Raw genomic sequence first — 23704 nt, 5'->3', positions numbered from 1 at the left:
TGTTTTGTATAATGTTAAAAAAAAACATTTTGTTAGGATAATAAACATATTTTAGAGGAGCGAAAATCTGTTTTCCTTATCCGTAAATTATCAATGATTAAACTCGACGCGTAATAAAATTTACACCTAGAAGCATTTCTCACTCAAACTCATTCCATTTAATGAAAATTGAATAATGAAAATTGTCACCATCGGGTCGGTTCGTCTAAATATGCCCTTTTCCATTAAAATTATATAATCCCAGAAGTTCTTATTTAATCAAATATTTGACGTGGATTTAATGGAATGATGTTTTAACAAGTCCGCTTGGGTAGGTACCATCACTTATTCTCTCTTTAGAAAGCACTAACTTATGAGTATCATATTTTTTTTAAATCCGAAGATTGATAGCGAATTGGTGTTGTAGGTAATATTTCTTAAAGCCCGAACGTCTATGTGCCACCTGATGGTAGACTTACCACTTACTACATATGTCAGTCCACCTATAACAATAACAGAACTATAGGTTACAAATAACAAAACAGGTTATAAATAACAAAACTATAGGTTTTTTTTTAAGTTCATGTCTTTGGTCTCACCCCAAAAGTCCTTAAACTATTTATAGTTTTAAATTTAAGTTTCGAACAAATTAATATTTAAATTTAGAAGTTATAATTGACAAATAGCAATTGTCTGTTTATTATAAAGTGTCTTACAAAGATACACAAAGAAGTTTTTAGTTGTCGAACGTCTGAGAAGTTATGTATATGTATTGTTATGTAAAACAATTAGAAGTTATTTTCTATGTAAACTAATGTATATAACACACGATTTTCAAAACCGAGTCAAAACCAAAAATTATTATTATGTTAAAGCTTTAAGTAAACATTAAGAAACTTAAGCTGATTTTAGTTTTTAATTAATTGAATGGCGAATGACCTATATTTTGTGAACTTTGTTAATAAATATAAGCGTATTATCGCTAACAGCATTACTCGCAACATTTTATAATTATATTTCTAACGAGACATAATTAAAATATCAGAATACCAAAAACAATTTCGATTCGTCAAACTTTTGTATAAGTTCGCCTCCAGCGTCACGGCCTGTAAGCCGCCATTCAATCACATTTTAATTAAAAATAAGCAAAACCCAAATAACGGCTTAACCGAAGTCTCTTATTCCGCGAATAATAACATGAGAAAATGGAGGCACGACAATAGAGATAGACATAATAAGCTCACGTTGTTATATAAAAATTGTCCGCATTTGGAAAAAAATATAAAGTTATGTATCAAAATGGTTAGTTGTATGAGTTTATTTGATAATTTAAATTTAATTAAAGCTTTTACTCTTTGGTATCCAACCTTCACTTCCCCATATATATTTATATATATATATATATGTGTATATATTTAATGATATATATGAGTAACCTAGTGATGTGGAGGCCACGGGTTCGATCATGATCCCTGAGGATATTATCGTCCCAACTCTTAATACAAGCTAAACGCCTAACTGGAAGGGCAAATTGGATTTCATAAAAATACTAATAATACTCCTAAGAAATCTCTTTTTTCTCAGAAGGTATCAACGATCATATAAGGCACAGTGAGAAGATTAAGGGACTACAAATAGACTATTGAAGTTGTAGTTCGTTTAAGTTTCAAATAAGTTCATCCATTCAAAAGCTATCGTTTTTTTTTACTTAAATATTTCATTAACTCTTCTAATATATAAATATTTTTATTATAGTAGTCCAGGCAAAAGCAAATTCATTTCTCTCGATTATTACTTTTTGCAAGGGTTTATTTATTGTTCTATCCAGATTTCACAGGATAGCAGTTACCAAAATTTTAATAATAATAGAACCATTTTAGAAAAAAAACAATTAGTATTATCATAATCATTGTAAAATCAGTGTTCGTTCCTTCAGTTATTTCCCGCTATTTTTCGAGGGTCTATTTATTATTCCATCCAGATTTCACAGGTTAGCAGTTTTTGCACGGAGCGTTTGCTAGCTGACCTTTGCGTCCCTTTTAAGAGTGATCCCAGTAACAAATTGAAATTTCTTTATAAACGGTAGTCTATAAGACTTTTTTATACATATGTACATATATTAGCTACCCATCCTGACTTGCACTTATAAATTTAAGGCGATTTCATCACCGACTTTACGTTTACCTAATATTTTTTATTATATTTTCGATCAAAATTGAAATAAGATAAAGGGTTATTGAAAAAAAAATTGACTTGTAGTTTTTTTTTTTTAAATGTGTCTGTCAGGTGCATCCGCAGAGATCAGCTTCACCTTGCCATGTACTATCTCCATACATGTTTTAGGTAGGGCTTTGCGCAAGCTTGTCTGGGTAGGTACCACCCACATAACATCTTAGTTCCCAAGGTTGGTGGCGCATTGGTGATGTAAGCGATGGTTAACATTTCTTACAGTGCCAATGTCTAAGAGCGTTGGTGACTACTTACCATCATGTGGCCCATATGCAGGTCCGCCTTCCTATTCTTTAAAAAAAAAATGCGAAGAAAACCATTTCACTCATATACGAACTTTTCTTAAATTGAAGTTTGTCGCGTTATCGACTGACTGTTGTCACATTGATAAAAGTATAATAGTTATAATTAACGAGTGAACTCATTATGTGTCATCTATTTTATATATTGGCAGAATATTTTGTGCTCAACTAGCGTAAATACATGCCAGAAAAGAATAAAGAAAAAATAAGTCGTTATAACTATTTTAAAAAATAAATGAAATATTATTTATTTGCTCGGCTTAAATGTTGTTTATTTTTATAGATGAGAGATTTTGTTAACAGATAACACAAATATGTCTTTGTTTCATTATTCCTAATTATCCAAGAAGAAAATATATACAAATATTTACTATATATATGCTACCGACATAGTTTGTAGCGAGTAATTTAAAAGTGTAATGTATAAAAAATAATGTAATAAATTTAGTTAAAGATATTACATTTAAAACTAAGAACAGTTATTCCAAAATTGTTCTAACGTGGGTTGGTACATTTTGATTCGGATATAATATCATGATATTTCTACGAAATATGATATCTTGAAAGTATCTTTAAAAAGTATTTAATAAGGCTTTCACGCTTAAATACAAATTCGATTCTTCGGGCGTAATGTCACTAACGAAGGCTATTAAGCACATCTTTAAAGAATTTGTAACAATGCCGTGTCTCTGCTTACGAAAATTAAAAGGGAGGAGTAAGGTGGATTTATTAATACAAAAGTAAATATTTGTATATATTGTATATTGAACCTTGGATTCTATAATGTAATTAATGATTAACACAGTTAATCAAGCTTATATATACTTGTTTCTATGCAAAGTATATAATCCACTAAGCTATTACAGAGGGATAACTTAAAAAATATTACAAGATATTTAAATAAGCATGTCAGATATTTTCTATGTAATAATGTATATATAATTATATTTTGATATATGAAAGGTTAAATCAATAATAATTGTTATTCTACTCCCGCCATACGTGTAGCCGGGGCTAGGGAAACACGTAAATACGTTATTCCAGCGAAAACAAAAAAAAAACTTAATTGTTAGCTAATTATTGCTTGTATTTATTACTATAATGATTATGGGAATCAACCTTGTATTAGGAGCTTATAAATAATAATTCATTGTGTCGTATATTTGTCTATTTTCATATTATACAAATTACCCTCACACAAAAGTAAGACAATATAACAGCCATACAATAATATTATACAATAAAAACAATTATCGTACCTTAGTAATACTCGCCGCTTTCCAGGAAACAACTGAACTTCTACACTTGTTCCCACTCTTTTATATTGAATCACGGACGAGTCAAATTTGTGTTATATTAATATCATTTACCTATTTATTTAAAAAATGGCTTCATATAAGCACTTTTCATGTGACACAATAAAATTAAATATAATCCCAGCGATAAACCAGCTAAATGTCTTAAAAATACGAGTGATGCCCGTTTTTAAGTAATTAGTAATAGTCCTTTACCCCTCCAATAAAACGTACCAGTCTGCCTATATATCTAATTAAAAGAAAAACCTATTATCCGAGCAAAGTTAACATTTGAAACGTATGTTCATATATATATATACATATAGGTGATTATCCGGACAGGTCGCTTGTAACAAAAATATTGTCGTTCCACCCGACGTAATGAAACAGTCAATCAACCCGCCGGCTGATAAATTCACTTGACATAAACACCATTAGGCGCTTACCTTTTAAAATTGAATATTATCTAAACGGTTGTCGTTTAAAAATTTTTGTTCATCATATTAAAAGAATCATCATTCATCAGGCAAATTTTCATAATTTATTATCTGTTTGTTTTTTACTATTTTTTTTTAAATAGGTAGACGGAATCGCGAATGGGCCACCTAATGGTAAGTAGTCACAAGTGGACTGGCTGGTATTTACCTAGACGGGCTTGCACAAAGCGTACGGCCTTGTGCAAGACCGTGCGTCACAAAGTAATATTAAAACTAAATGTGCAGTAACTATATGATGAGGTGGTCCATTAGCTAGTACGGCGATATATTATAAAAAAAAAATAAAGAGTCCGCCTCTGCTTGCGCATATTGTGAACTGCGCGATATTGCGCAATTGGCTGGTACCGAATAGCCGCTGCGACAAATATTCTATCCAAACATTATTTTTATATAATTACTTGTATTGAAAGAAAAGTGAACAAAAAGTTTTAACTTCTTATTATTTTAAATAGAAAAATACGCCGCGATTTATATAACCTAAAACGGTTATTACATTCATATATAAAAAAAGAAAATAAAACCTGTTTTCCGTGAGGCCGCAGCAAATACAAATAACGTTTTGTTATTCGAATATAAAGCAAAAACGTGGCCTTTAAAGAAACCACTTTGATGAGACGGCATTATCAGTTATTTTTTTTCAAAAGGACTGCAGTCATTGTTTAAATAACAAAAGTTCTTGGTTTGGTTTGCCCAAAAAGAGACAATAAGTTCACGAGAAACTGTAACTGATGTAATCATATCAATATAATTAAAAAAATAGCAGCAGGTTCAAATAAAAAAGGCATTCTATTAAAGTTTATGTAAATTTCATACTCGCTTGTAAGGAAAATGCAGACCAAAATCCTAAATATGTTTACCTACCTTGTTATATTTGCAGAATTGGGCAAGTCTTTAATGTATTGCAAGGCCTTTTTTACTATAAAGATATCCATCATATAATTGATTGACTTATTAGAGCTTTGTGCAAGCCCGTCTCAATACCACCATACATCACGTATTATATCGCCTAACAACAATATATAATATTGTTGTGTTCCAGTTAGAAGGGTGAGTGAGCCAATGTAACTACAGGCTCAAAAGAGATAACATATTTGTTCCCAAGGTTGGTGACGCATTGGCGATGCAAGGTTTGGTTAATATTTCTTCCAACGCCAATGTCACAATAGAAACAATCATAAATTGTGTTATTCAAACAATTATATATTGGATCTAATATGAAACTTAAAACCAATAAATTAAAATTATATTTCGCAATTACGGTCGAAGTTACATTTTATATTTTGATTAAGTCACAAAATTTTAAAAACATAAGATTAACTGTTACAACGCTTTTATAAACCGCATTCATCTTAGACTTATTTGAATAAAATGGCGAAGTCTCAAATGTCTAAAAGGGGTTATTTGTTTTGAAGACATAGACAGTGTAAGCAAGTATGTAAACAAGTTATTGTATTTGTTTTGTTTCTTCTCACAGCTTGGCCCTCATATTTCAGTTGTTAATTAAAGGTACCCTGTCCGTCCTTTGGATTCAAGCATGATGCGTACTAAAATTCAATAAAATAGATTCAGTGCTTTAGCCGAGAAAGCGAAACAAATAAATATAGTATGCACTTAGCACTAGTACTTGCACTGTCAAAATTATAGTATAGTTTCAATGTTATCTTTCTGCATTCCATCTCTATATAAACTTTCCGTGCCGCAATATTCTTTAAAAGTGATGCCAAGTTTTATAAATATATAGATGAGGATTTTCATGGTAGAAGCATTTACCGAAGCGAGTTCTATATATATGTGTATAGTTCTATAATAATAATAATAATAATAATGTCCTCCAGACCGATTTCGGCCACTGCGGCCAATCTCAAGAGAGAGATATTATAGTGCACAAGTATGTACGCAAACACAGGTGCACTCTCAATTCCCAAACTCTTATAATCCAATGGGACGCGCAAACCGATATGACCGAAAAGAGTTCAGGTGAAAGACCATCGGCTTTACGTGCTTTCCGAGGCACGGGAGTGTACACACTTCCAACTTCCAGACTCCAGGCTGCCACTGAGAATTTCCTGACAGAAAAACCTAATAACTTTTTATTGGCCCGACCTGGAAATTGAACCCAGGACCTCCGAGGCCTTACAAATAGCCACTAGACCAACGAGTAATTGGCCATACACAAAACGTTATAACACATATAATCGTGACATGTAAATTTAGATCTAGGAGATTGTAGAATTGGCATAAATTGTATACGAAGCATTCATTTATAGTAATATTATTAATGTCAAAGTAAATCTATGTATGTTACGCCTTCACGGCTAAGCTACTAAACCTATTTCGATAAAAAGCCACGGGCGAGAACTTATTTACAATAAAACGCGTAATAGTTCCATAATTAATGTTTTCGTTTACGCTATAATAATTAAACTGACGTTATTATCACTGTAATATTACAAACAGAACGGTCCAATTACAATTTGTCGACAATTTACAATCTCGTAAAATTCATTACAAGCATATACTGCTCAAGATTATTCAGTAACATATAAGTATATAGAAGATATGTATTGACAATGCTTTGCCAACCGTAGGACTTAAGTTATTATGTCCCGTTCTCTCCGTAATTACTCTGGCTTATCCTTCATACGGCATAATTACACATTCATCCGCTGCTTGCTCAACAAGTAACGGTCACACGGTCAGTGAGTACGTACTTCGAAGGTCAAGCTCGAAGTGTTATCACAAAATTTCTGATAAAAGTTTTTTGTTATCAACTAAAATTTCAATATCGTCATATTTTCAATAATTTTAAGAGTGAGCTGTTGCGAAACGATCAAGCTGCATCTCCGATTCATGCCGAAGACGGCCATCGCAATAGTTTTGGTGGTTAATTACTACACAGCCTACATAGATTTTCCACTCGGGGGTCAAGTACCTATAGGTTTCCAATGGGTAAAAATCTAGTTATAATGCGTTAATCCTAAACGAAGGCTTAAATCCGGCACCTCTGAATTTTCAGGGGCTTTACTTGGGCTTATAATTCATCTCTTGCTCCGCGGTTACGGATTATATAGTGAGGAATTCCCCTCCAATTCGCATTGGAGCAGCTTTGTTGGAATAAGCTCCAAACCTTTTCTTCAAAAAGCAAGGTCTTTGCCAAGCAGACACATTAACAAGTCGTTAATTTTATTTTAAATACACTTTTATTGGTTTGTAGCTAAATCCTATTTTATGTAAGCGCAATCTAAATTGTGAAAATCACAGATTAGTGATGAGTAAGGACCATTTCCTTACTCACGATAAGTAAGGAAATGGTTTTACGATGAGAGATATGGATTGCGAGCGGTAAATTAGGCTAAAGATGCGAATTTTTCGTATTTTTTTTTTACTATTTTACTGTTTAATGTAGAGCTATCACCGGTTAACATATATTAGGTCCTTACATATGAAATTAGCGCTTTGTCGTACGGACCACTTTGGTTTGGTACTCCTTTTTGGTTAAGAATTCCAAATTCAAATTTATAAATTCATTTAGCTGGTACATTTGAGTTTTGAAAACAGTCATTCGTTTGTTTTTTCCTGATTATTTTTTCTTTGGCGTCGCTTATTACCGCACAATGGAAAACATGAAATATCGGTATATTTACGAGTACGAGTTCTACCGTGGTACCAGTGCCGCAGAAACAGCTCATGTGTACGGATGTACGGTGCTGGTGTAGCAAAAGAAAGCACGGTACGTTTTTGGTTTCAACGTTTTCGTTCTGGAAATTTCGACCTGCAGAACCAACCCCGTGGACGGCCAGAGACCAAAGTGGAAAATGAAGAATTAAAGGCTATTGTGGAAGCGGCTCCATCACAAAGCACTTCAGAGATAGCTGCAGGCTTCGGGGTAAGTGATAAAACTGTATTAATCCACTTGAAGCAAATCGGGAACGTAAAAAAACTTGAACGATGGGTACCTCATGAATTGAGTGAATCAAACTTGCAAACACGCGTCGACTGCTGTGTTACTTTGCTCAACCGACACAATAATGAAGGGATTTTAAATCGAATCATTACATGTGATGAAAAGTGGATACTGCACGATAATCGGAAGCGCTCGTCGCAATGGCTAAACCCTGGATACCCAGCCAAATCCTACCCTAAACGAAAATTGACTCAGAAAAAGTTATTTGCGAGTGATTGTTGGACTAGCGCCGGTGTCGTTTACTACAGCTTTCTAAAATCTGGCCAAACGATTACAGCAGATATCTTTTGTCAGCGACTGTAAACCATGAAGGAAGAAGCTAGCTGCTAAACAACCGAGATTGTTCAATCGCTCTAGGCCACTGCTGCTTCACGACAACGCAAGACCACACACTGTACAACAAACAACTACTAAGCTAGATGAGCTACAATTGAAATGTCTGCGACATCCACCGTACTCCCTGGACCTTGCCAACAGATTACCATTTTTTCCGGAATTTGGACAACTTCTTACAAGGAAAAATTCAACTCCGATGCGGCAGTCCAAACCACCTTCAAAAAGTTTATTGATTCTCACCCCCATGGTTTTTTTAGTAAAGGGATCAATGAACTACCTATGAGATGACAAAAGTGCATAGATAACAACGGTGAATACTTTGATAAAATAAATATATTTTACAAAAAAAAAAATTGACTTTCTATTCCTGCCGTACAAAACGCCTGATGTAAATAAAGATGAAATATTTACTGAGAAGAGTTGGCAAGATGTTCAGTAATTACTCATTTTCTCAAATGAAATATATTTAAATATATTAATTGTATACAATTTATTGTTAATTTAATGGAAATGATTAACTCTTCGCTTCCACATTATAATATATTTATTATAATGTAGATATAATATTTTATATAATCTTTATTGTGTTATAAGCCTTGTCTATATAAATAAAAAGATTATCTAACTGACTGATTGATCAACGCATTGACCAAACCATTGTTAGGCATGATGGCACCAAGAATATTTGCATATTCCTTTTACACAATAGGCTAGCACTAAGAAAGTTTTTTCGAAAACTCAACCCTTAAGGTGTTAAAGGGAAGGAAAATTTGTATGAAAATCCTTAATTTTTGATGAAAGAACTATGTTGATTCGTATTTAACAATTCTGAATAATGTCGCCAGCGAAGCCGCGGCTAAATCGCTAGTACATTAATATTTTTTAACATAAGAATTAACTTTATTGATAGGCAAAGTAGAAGTATCAAAGGAATCCTATTATTGAAATACCTGGAGACGGAAACACAGTGTGCTAATCTGTACTCCTCGTGTATATACAATGACGGTCACCGATTTTATCAAAAAGTTATTATTCGGAACTGTAATAGCTAGCCAGTTATATATTTATATTACTTATTTCTGCCACAATAATAATTTAATAAATAAGTTTATCTTTAAAACGCATAAAAATAAAACGACGATCACCAATTACGAATTCAAACAAAATTAAAATCAATAAGTCAGTAAAAGTTTATTCAATACATAACGTTGTTGACATTAAAACATTATTATTTTTTTCCAAAGCCAAATTAAATATTGCATAGCAAAACAAAAGACCGTATAAAAAAACAGGCAGTCATAGGGACTGCCGATACAAGTGAAAACTTGAAACTGTTTAATATATTTGTCCAAATTTCACATCTATTTTCACTCCATGTAATAATTCCATTCCTTTTTATTATAGCTTTTTATTTATCAAAATACACAGTATGTCGCAAACTCATCGCATAAATACAGATATATTATATACAGCTTAATTTAAATAAATAATAGTTAAAATACACTTATGATTGTATATACTGTTAGTATTTACATAAATTTCAATCATCATTATTTTTATTAATTTCCACAGTACGTAAATTATTTGTTCTTTCGACGATTTCATTATAATAACATTAGCATGTCGGTAACGCGAAGCCACGACAAGTCGCCTAAAAAGTTTTTACTTCAAAAATAATATAAATATTTAAAAAAAAATGAGTTAAATATTTTTTATCTGTGGTCTTTTATAGTACACACGCTATGGACGTAGTATTTGACACATATACGATAATACTCGCGAGCCGCATCAATTATTATATAATAGTTTCTTAGGGATAATAAATTAGTAAAACTCATTCTAAAACGCTTAAATCAATCATTTTAACAGTTATTTTAATGTTCATCAACATACGGCATATCCTTTATTTCAATTATATAATTTTATAAAAATGACATTAATCAATCAATAATAATGAACCACGGCGAAAAAAAAATTGAAAATAATTACTCATCCAACATAAAATTCATTAAAAAATATAAAAACCAAGAAATTAAAAAATACGTAAACAAATGAACGGCAATACACTAAAACAAAGAAAAGGTTCTTTATAATCCCCAAAAGCTAATCCGGGATTAAACATTAATATTTAATGAGTAGTAAATAAAATAAACCAAACAGTGGGACCGAACGGAACTTAACGTAAAATTTATAATAGGCAGGACAAGATTGAAACGGCGGTAATCAAAAAATGACCTCGTCTGCGACTTACCTGTAATTACACTTTTTGGGTTTAACACAAAACACGCCCAGCGGCTGGAATTCTATTTCAAACTACATCACATAGGCCACGGCACTAAAAAGAACTTAAACTGTCAAAAGAAAATTGTTGTCAGTGAAATAAATAATTATTATCATACTTCAATTCAAATTTCGAACTTCGCGTGCATTCGATTTCGAGTCGCGTGCTCCCGTCGCGTAAAAATCTAAACTACATTTTTTTCGTGTTTTTATTTTTTTTCACGAATAAATTACAGGCACGTGTCGACGGTGGAACGCGCCTTTTTACACTGGAACTGAGGGGTAGGAAACCCCTATTTCGATACTACGAGATCATAGATTAAAAATATCACAGACTTAAAAAAAGGTATTAACTAATAGTCTTCAAAATAAGTGAATATGAAAAATGTGTTATCTTTTGATACTGTGATTATGACGTTTACAAAATTTTATAATAAAATATGAACCTAACATATTTATGACTAACAAAATAAAAAAGTAGTCATATTTTGATTTAAAATATTTAAAAAAAAACATTTATTGGACTGGTTAATTGTAATTAAATATAATATCACCAATTTTCATTCCAGAGTAAGTAATAATGAATGTGGTACAAATAATCTTTGACCAATTTGGTCGTGTGCGAAAACGGGACAACTGATGAGGGATATAGTTAGAGGAAAGAGAAGAGACATAGTGACGAATGTACAACATATTTGACCAGCATTTCTTTCTGCTCAAATAAAACATGAGTTCTGAGTAATTTCAGTTGACTTATGCAATTGCAATAATTCAGGGGTCATCCAGCATAAAACATAAAGTATTATATCGATATAGAAAACTTTGCCAATCTGATTGATTGATAAATTACTGAGCTTAGATTCGTAATTTGAATTTATTTACTGTTCTGTTGACCGTATTAATTATTCCGATATTTATATTTTTAAAGCAAAGGAACGAATTAGAAATATTAATAGCATTGTAAATTGATTATAATAATTGTTTTCATGTAATATCTATTATTAATTTTAGTGAAAATACATTTTTTATAGCTCGTATATAGCTCGTCTGGGTAGGTGCCACCCACTAATCAGATATTCTACAGCAAAACAGCAGTACTTGGTATTGTTGTGTTCCGGTTTGAAGGGTGAGTGAACCAGTCTAATTACTGGCACAAGATATATAACATTTTAGTTCCCTAGGTTGGTTACACATTGGCGATGTAAGCGATGGTTAACATTTCTTTCAATGCCAATATTTATGGACGGTGGTGACCACTTACCATCTGGTGGCCAGATTCTAATAGGCATAGAAGTAGTGGGTATTTATTGTGCACACCATTTTCTAATATACAGTAGTTTGTTAATTGTCACGTCTAGCGAAGTAAGCATGTATCAACATGTCCGAAAACAAATTGTTTTTTTTATCATATGTAATGGAACATAAAATCCTAATTACCAATGTAGGTGGTGCATTGGCTATGTAAGGAATTGTTAATATTTCTTGCAGAGTCAATGTCTGTGGGCGTTGGTGACCACTTACCATCAGGTGGCTCATATACTCGTCCTCCTACCTATAATATAAAAATATAGATATATATCCATGGGCATATCTATATCTGCCTTTTGAAGGACCTTCTTAATTAAAGTAAGTAAGCTAGTTTACTAGCTGCCGAAAAATATTTATATATCGTAAAATGCAAGTCTCTTATCGAGGTCACGTACGCCACACTTGTACCGTCTCAAGCAGACACGAGATCTTCTGCTTTCAACGGCAAGTCAAAAACGTGCCGACCTCACAAAACCGAGGTTTTGATTACTGTACTAAGCCCTCACGTAGGTTTTTCTGAGCTCAATACTGAAAGATGCTATCAAGACCAGTAGAGCCAACAGCAATGCACGATAACGTACTTGGCATTAATCTCCTTCAAAGTTGAGCTCAAAGTGTAATGTTTCACGGATTTTTTTCTCAACAACTTGTTTACGGCAAAGACCTAAGAGTCCACACGAATTCCAAAAACGTATTTTAATATAATTCCATGTTTCGAAAATTTTATACATACTCTTATTTTCTTTTTTTTATATTAGTAGCACTAAAGATAGTTCGATCGAATACCTACCAATTAAAAAAAAACAATCGATCGGCAAATAAAGAAGTAAAATAGGTCTTTGCTTTATATAAAGAAATAAAAAAACGCCATTCTTATTTAGCACAAAATTACATAGATGATAAAAAAGCTTGAAGTGGAGTGTTTAGTTTATTTAATATTTGAATGTTATTTACTAATAATAAAAAATAACTTATTCCCTAAAATATCTATCCGGCAAATTCTACATTCAACTATTACTTTAATTTTCATAAACTATTAACTTTAATTTTCACTAGTCAAACCCGGGAAACGTTCTGCTTTATACAATAATATGCATTACGACCGGTTTAACGAAAGTTGTTATTTATAGATAGTGCCATCTAGGGACAAGTTGCAGCAACATATAAAGATTATTGCGGTTTGTAGTATTTTCAATATTAAGTATAAAAAAATACAGAATAAGTAAGTAAAAAATACAGAATAATTAGTAAAATATGGGCAACAATATCTTATTCTAAGATATCGGAAATTTTGGCCAAATCAAACAAAATATTGTTCATAAGTTTCATTTGGGCTTATAATTCCCCTATTATTCTGGGGTGAATTAAAACCTCGTGAAGAAACCAGCATATGTCGTTCCACTTAAATTCTGCAAAACATATATCCACAAACATTTTTGCAGCATGGTGAAATAAACTCCAAGTCTCGTCAAAAGGCAAGCAGGCCTTTGTCCAGCTGTGTGACATTTAAACGCAGTTACTTTTACTAAGAAATCATGAAATTGTAAGCACGTTCAACATTAACAACGAGGTTGTTAATGGTCCATAATTGATGGAAATTGTTGCGTTTACGATTTTCGCTGTAACCCTCGCGGACGTCGATCGTCGGTGAAATGGTCGCTCCATTATACAGTGAGTTATTTTCACTATGATTCTTTTACTACGTCAGTAAATAGTTATTGTAATTTTTTATTTAGTCAATATTTTTAATAAACGGTATTAAAAATTGACACTGTAAATAAATAATCTCGAGTTTACAAAAAGGCTAATTTTATAAGTTATTATTAACTGTCACATTTAGATTTTTCAATATAAAAAGGTAAGGTGGATGGGCAGGTTACCTGATGGTAAAAGGGCACTATCGTATAGACATCGGCGCTGTAAGAAATATTAACCGTTCCTTTCATCGTTAATGCACCACCAATCTTGGGAACTTTCAGTCTCAATCACCCGTAAAAACAGAAGTATTGCTCTTTGGTGATCGAATAAATGATAAGCGGATCGTACATACTTAGGGCTTGATTAAAACCCAACCACCAAGTAAAAAATTTGGTACCAAGCTAGTATTACCCTTATTGGTATATTTTTTCTTTAGAAAAAAAATTTTTAAAGTAGACTAAAAATCTGCTAAAAAAGTTATAGATACAGATAATGTAGCCATTTTCCTTTCTAGAGAAGAAACGTTTTAAATTAAAATAAATCCATCGATATATAGCCGAATGATTGAAATGTTGAAATTATTCTATCTTCGAAACGTCAAAATCAATTCACAATGATAGAAAAACATTATAATTATCATTTATAATGTACTGAATTGCATGTTTACTGCTATATATGATTTAGTTTTAAGTGGAAACTTGATTGGTTTATGTTCATAAAATAATTTTCATAAGTTAGTGTATAATGTATGTAATATTTACTATGTAATTACTTACATAGTAAACAAGGGACCTAACATCTTAGTTAAGGTTGGTGGCGTATTGGCGATGTAAGCCATGGTTAACATTTCTTTCTTCAACAATGCCAATGTCTATGGGTGTTGGTGATCACTTACCATCATATGCTCCTTCGCCTACCTATACTATAAAAAATAATAATAATAATAAAATAATAATAAGAAAGAAAGTATCGAGTATGTCGAGTCACACAAAACAATAATAAGACCGAATTGATAATCTCTTTATTTTTTTAAGTCAACGAACAAAGTATTTTTTTCAATTAGTATTTCTATTTCAGAACTTCTCAGCTGTATCCTTAGTCTTATCCATATAGTAAAAACTGACCTCGATCCTCGCAACCAATTTGCAAATTTCACTTTCAAAGATTACCTTCAAAAGTTTAAACCTAGTCTTATTTGGAGAAAAATCGAAGAAAACAACAAAATCAACGGTATAAACAAAACTTTCAAAGATGAATTCGAAAATATGTACAAAAATATAGACGAATCTGTAGAGCTCTTAAATTTAAAAGTTAAAAACGGTGACCCTAAAATAATATTACGTAGAGACGGCAGGCGATGGAAGCCTCCAGGGAACGTTGTATCAAATAAATTCGATCCTTTCAGCTTAAAACATAGGTTGTTTGAATTAATGAAACAAGCGATATACCAAGCGAGAAGTAAAATGGTTATCATGCAAGTAAAAAGAGAGAAGTACAATATGATATCACTGTACAAAATGGGATTTTTAATAAGCAAAACAGACACCGCATGCAAAACATTTGCAAGTTTTGCATATAAGGCGTTCAAGTCGTGTACTTTGTCCAGACAAGGTGCTATCTTCAATTATCCTTTGATTGATAAGTTGGAAGCAAACGAAAGACTATTAGATCTGTGGTTTGATATAGACCTACTAATTGATTTGGTTACCGTTAATCATGAAAACTGCAAGCGAATGTTAAATCAAATATTGACCAATAGGAAGCATGCGTGGAAATTTACCGATTAATTATTTATTACACTTTAAACAATAAAAAATTAAAGCTTCTTTTCATAATGTATTCTTGATAAAGTACCTAAATAATACCTAATACGACACATAATCGTTATCAAAGTAATAAACACAACATTGCATAATTTACGACGATCTTAAACTTGAGTGTCGAATACATTAGTTTTAATTATTTTATTTAAACGCGACATGTTAAGATTTGTTCTTTTTATTTTTTTACATGAATATTGTGAGTATTGTAATTCATATTTATTGAAAATGTGTTTTTAGCATCTTTTGATATTATTATTTTTCCAGGTGTGTGTGAAAACGATAAATATGAATATATACAAATAAATGATAATAATTTTGATATTTATCGACTTTTTTACGGTGACTTAACCAACATAAAAGATATGTTTCTACCAGCTCTTGATGAGTTAGACGATGACGAAAGCGATGAAGAAAATACAAGCACAACAGAGAAACCTCGCAATTCGTATTTCGAATATTTAAATGCAACGAACCAACGACGCGATATAGCAGAATTTAATGAAATAACAAAACTCCTCAATAACGCAACTAGACGGTATTATGGCACATATCACGGTTGGATTGATCCACAGGATCCGAGATATTTTTCGTTTTGGACATTTTGGTGGGTACACGAGGAGGATAAGGAAGATTTAAAAAAAGATAAATTAATTGATATTAACATACAATTTTTGATACATACAAGACACCAGGTAAAAATCGCTTTATTAGAAAAACATGAAATAAGATTAGACAAAAGATACAGGATAGGTTATCTATTTAATAGATTGAGAAGGATAAAATACGAACAACAGAAGATAGTAAATTACGCAAGCGAACAGTTGAAGACGGATTATAGAGACTTAACATCACAGATAAGACTTTATGAGAAAATGGTTCGATACGATGTAGACATAACGGATACAATAAAGCTCATTAAAGAGATTGATAAGGAGAAAATGAATGAATTCACAACACAATTTACAAAACCACCAAGAGAAGAATACGTGCAAGATGAATACGTCCAAGATGAATAAATCAATTTGTATTATATTTACCAGCTGGTAGGACTTTGTCTGGGTAGGTACCACCCACTCATCAGATCTGTAGGTAGTTACTCCCTAGTCTGGGTAGGTACTCCGAATCAAAATCAAACACACGTAACAAAAAATCATCAAAATCTAACCAGCTACTCAGGAGGCATTAAGTCACAACACACGTCCTGAAGAATTATATATGTTATATACATTACAATAAATATTTTTTTGTGAAAACTCGGTGCTTTTTTATTATATATGTATGTATGTATATCGTATTTTATGATAAGCCTTATACAAGCATATATATAATATGTATTAATATTTTTTAACATAAGGTTCAATTTATTAAGAGGAATCTTATTATTGAAACGAGTATGTTAACATATAAATTTGTATATCTTTGTACCCCGTTAAAACATATGTCCAAATGTGAAAGAATTGGCTTTGTTAAAGAATTTAGTAGTATTAATTTTAGCTAGAATATCTTAAGTATTTGTAAATGAACTGCTTGGGATACATTCTAGCAAATAAATAAAACTTTTTTATATAAGTCCAAGCCTTTACTTAGACCAGACAAGAAATAACTTATGCAATAATTAAATGGTACTTGTTGAAGAAACCTAAAATTTATCTATAATATGCGTTACAGATATATCCCATTAAAACTGATAAACCTTACTCATAAACGTCGTTTAGCGGGTAATTAGGTAAACAAAACTGTTTCTTCATCAACGTTTTTTTGTAATAATGTATGGGCCAACGTTAGACTGATGAGTTGCTAGATATAAAGCATCGACACGGTCTAGGATGTAGCACGTTTGCCTAGAAGAAACCTCTTAACGCTGGATTTGAAGACAACGTTATACCTATCAGGAAATACATACATACAGACCCAGGCAAAGTATTCCACAGATTTGCAGTGCAAATGATAAATGTGGATTCGAACATAAGCGGGGACTTTCCACTGTGTAACTATGGCGCTTCGGTCGCGTTTGTCTGGCCGTTCTATAGTAAAAAGGGCATTCACTAATGAACGGAGCGATTCATGTGAAAGGCTTAGACTAATTAATTATCGTTTTATAGAAGATTGTTGAAGATGTCGAAAAATCATGCCGGGAGCATTAGTAGCTTGTGTCTCGTAACCATCTCTAAAATATGTTTATGATATTTTGCTAAAATATCTATAAATGTGCAATTTAATTCATTAAAATCAGCCAATTGCCTCAAAATGTCGACATAATTGTCGATTATTATAATCTGTTTTATATGGCGAAAAAAAACCTATTTTAAAATGCATGAAATTAAATTACCATCGCTTAAAAACTAAATATAAAAACATTGTAATCGAAAAGTGACAATGAAGCGTATTTTATTGCTTTTAAGTAAGTTTATTTACGTTTTTATTCGTATAAGAAGGTATAATAGCGTATGGGCTACTTGGTAGTATATTAGCTCATAAGCATTGGCTCTATAAGAAGTATAATCTATAACTTACACCTTTAATTAACCGCAGTACCGAGTAATAATAATTGTCAATGGGTATTAACAGGAGATACTATAATCCTGAAAGCCGAATTGGCCCAGTGGTAAGAGCACGTAAATCTGAACCGATGATCGTGGTTTCAAACCCGGGCAAGCATCACTGAATTTTCATGTGATTAATTTGTGGTTATAATTTATCTCGTGCTTGACGGTGAAGAAAGACATGTGTCTAATTTCACTGAAATTCAGCCACATGTGTATTCCACCAACCCACATTGGAGCAGTGTGGTGTAATAAGCTCCAAAACCTTCTCCTCAACAAGAGAGAGGAGGCCTTAGCCCAGCAGTGGGACATTCACAGGCTATTACTGGTTACTATAATGCTCAAATACGTGTGCGCAAAACACAGTTGCATAACATAACCCAATGGGACTGCAATCCGACATGTCCGGAAGGTTCAGGTGCTCTCAGATACGAACTTTCCAAGGCATGGAAGTGTTAGCACGGCTATCTTGCAAATGTCTCGCTGACACTGAGAGTGTCTGTTTATAACATAAGAACTCAATAACATTTTATTGGTCCGAAACCAAGACTTCGGGATATGCAAGCGAGCCATTAGACCATACAATCAGCCCACAGATCTAAATTAAAATTGTGTAAATTAACAAAACCATAATGTGCGTGACTTACTTTTTTATATTATTAACAGTTTAAGAAAAGTAACAAAAATTACATAAGAATTATAAATACAAACATATGATATTGAAACCCTTTTATTATCATTACAAGAGGTCTTCTAATTAGCAAGTATCAATTAGTGGACTTAATTCAGCTCAACGTTACGTTGTCGAAGCAATAAATAGAGTAACGGAGATCGGATGACAATGAAACGTGATTCAAATTAAAGAAAATTAGCTCTTATTATTATTGGAGTAGAATGTATATAATTGAGTGGAGCTATATAGAATAGATAGAACATACACCAGCAGTGTAAATCTAAAGAGTTTCATTAAATACCAAGTCTCGTAAACAAAATTAAAACAAATGCTTTATAATTCTATATAGCATTGGCAGTCATCATGCTTCACAACAATCAGCGAAAATACTAATAACTTAAATTCTTTTATATTTTAGGTGTCATCTCTATCAGAAATTGTAATCCATACTTTCCAAACATCAACGACATGTTCAAGACCCTTACTGAAGATAATGATAATAATTTTAGGAGGAGAATAACGAATCCACCGAATGTTGTTATTAAAAACATAACTATTGACGTAGAGAAGCTAAACATAAGCACCATTACGGAAAAACTGAAAGCTACAGCTGGAAATTTCGAGAATACCACTGGAGAAGATCTCATCTTAAGAGACTATAAAACAAGACGATTAGCTTACATCGGAAGAATTCGTGAATGGAGTAACGCTTCTGCGGTCCTCGTCAAAAATAAAATATTCGATTTGATGTTGCAGCTAATATACATGGCGCGGCATAAAATAAAACAGATAGAAAATGAACCCTATTATAACCCATCAGATACATCATACCGAATAGCGTTCTTGTATAGACGTATCAGACGTATTTGGAAGAAAATGTATGATATTTTTACAACCATGAGCAAAAACAGGTTTGTAACAGCCGCCAAATATATATACTTTGTATTGCTGTGTTCTGATTCGAATGATGAGTTATCCAGTGTAATTTATACACCAAATGGATATATATAACATCTTAGATCTCATGGGTGGTAACCTACTGGTGGTAGGGCTTTGTGCAAGCTCGTCTGAGTCACCACCCAATCATCAGACATTCTACCGCAAAACAGCAGTAGTTGGTATTGTTGTGTTCCGGTTTGAAGGGTGGGTAAGCCAGTGTGATTACAGGCACAAGGGACATAACATCTTAGTTCCCAAGGTTGATGGCGCATTGGCGATGTAAGCGATGTTTAGCATTTTTTACAATGACAATGTCTATGGGCGTTGGTCACCACTTACCATCATGTGGCCCATATGCTCGTCCGCCTACCTATGCTATAAAAAAAAACCCATTGATATGTAAGAAGCGCGTCACATAAACTTCCGCACCCATTTTAATCTGATCAATTTTCTATCAGTTTATTTAAGTACATGGTTAAAATTAATAAGAATGAAATTCACACTAAACATACATTTTTAAGCATCTCTCATATTTCTAGAAATGTCATTTAAATATGATTTAAAAGAAGAATTGGAAATTATAATTTCAAAATCAAACAATTCCTTAATTTTTTAATGAATAAGACGACCATTCCTAATGTTAGTAATTAGATTCCTATCTTAGCGATCGAACTGGTTCTGCTCATTACCTGATGGCCGAGTGATAGGCTAGGTATTAATTATTGTAACTTTTTATTCTTTTGCTGAAAGAGTAGTAAAAAAGTGGTATATTGGCTAGCTTATACCGCTGGCAATCACGAGGTTCCTGATTCGAATAGTGAACCTTAAGAGATTATCAATAGCAGGCCGGTTCGAAAGATGGCACTCGTTGCAGTCCATCGAATTACACGCGTCATTGTTCACATGTGACTTAACTATGGTGATTTTTTTTACAATTAATCGACTTATTTTTAAAACCTTTTTATGAGATTAATATCTGCAAAATACTAAAGGCCGTACTTCTAAACGTTTCTTTCTTTCTGTCAATATTGATTTGACATTTAAAAGATTGTTTAATTAATCACCCTAAACATCGTTTATTATTAAGACCGTAAAATGATAATGTGCAGTAATGATGAAACATCGAACGAAATGGTTCTTTTTAAATATTTTGGTGTTGCAGACACAATTGGAAGAAAGTTTTCGAGAGAGTAAACCCTTTCCTTATTCTACATCACAAAGCTGCGAAGCTACACGTGGACTTCCTTTACTTGTGGTGGCTGCTCATCAAAATGCATGAGAAATATGATTACCGTTATGCTATACCTAATACCACACCATATGATTGATTCTTATGATAAGAATATTTTTGTGAAATGATTTTTTGTGTTCTTTTTTCGGTTTTAATAAATTAATTCTTTATTTGAAATTTGATTTTATAATGTCAAGTACTCAAGCAGTTACTTATGTAACTAGTATGATTTTGCGTGGATTTTTTTAACGTTAGGTCCTGAGATATTAAAAAAAGAATCTTTTCCATACTTCTGATAACCGCATGATAAGAGCTGGCGTTTACGCAGCACAATCATTGCTATGTTTGTACTGCGTAAACGCCGGCTCTTAATCAGCTTAAAGAGGTTATAGTGTCCGTGACCATTTTGGACAACGTGTTCTTTCTATGTGTATATGTATGTTTAATCGTATCTTTAATCCTTGTATAACTTTATTTGTTTTGAACGCGGTTAAGTAGCCTATGAAAACATACTACTGTCAAATTCAAATTTCACATTTGATTTTGAACGCAACGTTTCTATGTATAACGTTTAATAATTAAATCAAAGTGACGTTATGTACTCATTAGATAACTTTTGATATACCTATATATTAATTAAATATGAGGAAATAATACGCATTTATGCACTTCTAAAATCAAAACATATTATTTTTGTACTATCAACAAAATATATTTCATATTGGATTCAGTGTCTAGCAGCGCTACGGCGCGCGCTTCGCAGCGCATAGAAATATATGTTTTTTTTTTTACTTCTTAAAATGTCAATTAGCGATGGTCGGGAACAGACATTTAATGTGTTATCATGATTATTGGTGAATAAATCTTTTGCCATTAATATAATAAAGCAATATCGTCGTTGTGTTTTAAATCTGTTAAAAACATATAAAAAAAATCTACAATTTAATTTATTTTTCTTCAAAAATTAAACAAATTAATCAAATTCCTCAGTAAATTTTATTTCCAATTTACGAACGATCTATCAAAACTAATAGTCATATTAATGATTACAAATTAATTGATTTGTGTGTGAACAATGTGCTTGTTGAAATGTATTGTTGTTATATGTAAGTTGTATTGTTCTCTATATACACAGTTAATTTCTTTCCATTATCATAAATCCTAAATTAATATTTAAATTTTAAAAAATAATAATAGTAATAACGGTCTCTTAATGTTCCCATTTTTGAGGTAAAGCCTCGTCTCCTTTTGAGGAGACGATTTTAAAACTAAATTATCGTAAAAAAGGTTTTAATGTAGATTTTTTCGAATTTATTCAAAAAGTGTTTCTGTTTTGTTAAGTTGTAGCCTCATGTGTAATTGTTTATATAGTGTAATAATTTGGGAAAGATTTTTGTAATTAGAATAGATTTAAAAGAAGGCGAATAACGTTTTGGTTTGTCATTAATTTGAAAAATGTCATTGTGCTTACAGCTTAAGATGTGCTTTAATATGTTCTGCCCAACAACTTGATTTTTTTTTTAAATAAGTAGACAGACTTGCAAATGGACCACCTGATGGTTAGTGATCACCGCCCATATACGTTTACATTTACAAAAAATGAACTGTTTCTAGCTAGTTATACTTCCTTATGAAATTTAATTGAGTATTATTATTATTTTTTAATCAGGTTTTGGATATGCTGTATCAATGACGATAACAAGAAATACATCTGAAAATACGGCCAGTCAGTCTTCTAATTTCGTAAATGATACCAATTTTGAACATGATATGTTAGATTATTTTTATGGTAATCAATCAGATTCCGACAAAGAAACCGAAGATAACTTAGACTTCAGCATGATGGACATTGATACCCTTAAAAAATTGTATGAGAACGCGCACAAGAGTAACTTCACTAACGAAACGGAATCAATGAAAACTATAGCCAGATTTAAAAAGAGTTCCGACGAGGCTGCACACGACGTACCATTCTTCATGAGCAAAGCTATAGATCTTATGAAACAGTCTGTATATGCAACAAGGTACCGACTCCAAGACACGAAACCTTTGAGAAAGAAATTTGCACGCGATCCTTGTTATAATTTAGCGATTTATTACGGTTCTTTAATGCAATTGAGGATAAAATTGGATAACGTGTATGCCACGTTGATGAAGCTCAGTTACAGATTTAAGTTTATCTGGTTTCTGATTCTGTATGAGCGATGTTTAGCGCTAAACGTCGACGTGACGTCCATTGTTGCACAAATGTTTAAAATCAAAAATGCCTTGTTGGAAGTCCTACCTGAAGACTCTTTAGAGAATTGATTTTTTATCATATTTGTTATAAAAAATAAATTTTATCAGTCAAAAATGAAAGAAGATTGTTTTTAAAACATTTATTAAAAAATAAATACATATACAATAGCATCAATAAAATTAAAAACATAACTAAGGAATGCTATATAATACAAGATTAAATCTCATTAAACACAATATTCGCTTAAATAATAACTTAATATTAGATAATATTTAAAAAAATAATTAAATTATAGGTACATGTGATATTACATAAAGTACTCAGAATTGAAAATATTACAAAGCATTTAAAATTCCTAACAATTTAAT

General features: G+C 32.0%; 4 protein-coding genes across 6 annotated transcripts; all 4 read left to right on the top strand.

Annotated features, from left to right (window-relative positions):
• The first annotated feature begins 13804 nt into the window (after positions 1-13804).
• Positions 13805-15675, top strand: LOC126774341 (uncharacterized). Its single transcript, XM_050495823.1, has 2 exons — positions 13805-13861; positions 14966-15675. The coding sequence occupies exons 1-2, from the start codon at positions 13843-13845 to the stop codon at positions 15673-15675; spliced, it is 729 nt and encodes a 242-aa protein (XP_050351780.1). The 5' UTR covers positions 13805-13842.
• A 101-nt stretch (positions 15676-15776) lies between these two features.
• On the top strand, positions 15777-16964 carry LOC126774338 (uncharacterized). Its single transcript, XM_050495818.1, has 2 exons — positions 15777-15907; positions 15976-16964. Exons 1-2 carry the CDS (start codon positions 15868-15870, stop codon positions 16725-16727), a joined length of 792 nt encoding a protein of 263 aa, XP_050351775.1. The 5' UTR covers positions 15777-15867; the 3' UTR covers positions 16728-16964.
• A 999-nt stretch (positions 16965-17963) lies between these two features.
• Positions 17964-21237, top strand: LOC126774343 (uncharacterized). Of its 2 annotated transcripts, none has more exons than XM_050495825.1 (3): positions 17964-18112; positions 19346-19838; positions 21029-21237. In XM_050495825.1, the coding sequence occupies exons 1-3, from the start codon at positions 18088-18090 to the stop codon at positions 21192-21194; spliced, it is 684 nt and encodes a 227-aa protein (XP_050351782.1). In that variant the 5' UTR covers positions 17964-18087; the 3' UTR covers positions 21195-21237. The 2 variants fall into 2 exon arrangements, with proteins under 2 accessions (XP_050351782.1, XP_050351783.1); XM_050495826.1 differs by lacking the exon at positions 17964-18112 and adding an exon at positions 18285-18316.
• An 855-nt stretch (positions 21238-22092) lies between these two features.
• On the top strand, positions 22093-23448 carry LOC126774345 (uncharacterized). 2 transcript variants are annotated; one of them, XM_050495829.1, is made up of 2 exons: positions 22093-22203; positions 22767-23448. In XM_050495829.1, exons 1-2 carry the CDS (start codon positions 22173-22175, stop codon positions 23402-23404), a joined length of 669 nt encoding a protein of 222 aa, XP_050351786.1. In that variant the 5' UTR covers positions 22093-22172; the 3' UTR covers positions 23405-23448. The 2 variants fall into 2 exon arrangements, with proteins under 2 accessions (XP_050351786.1, XP_050351787.1); XM_050495830.1 differs by lacking the exon at positions 22093-22203 and adding an exon at positions 22226-22327.
• The last annotated feature ends 256 nt before the right edge of the window (positions 23449-23704 follow it).

The sequence above is a fragment of the Nymphalis io genome, chromosome 16 (genome assembly GCF_905147045.1).
Source record: "Nymphalis io chromosome 16, ilAglIoxx1.1, whole genome shotgun sequence".
NCBI classification, from domain to species: Eukaryota; Metazoa; Arthropoda; class Insecta; order Lepidoptera; family Nymphalidae; genus Nymphalis; species Nymphalis io.
The sequence above is the reverse complement of the archived record's forward strand: the minus strand, read 5'-3'. Positions and strand labels throughout refer to the sequence as shown.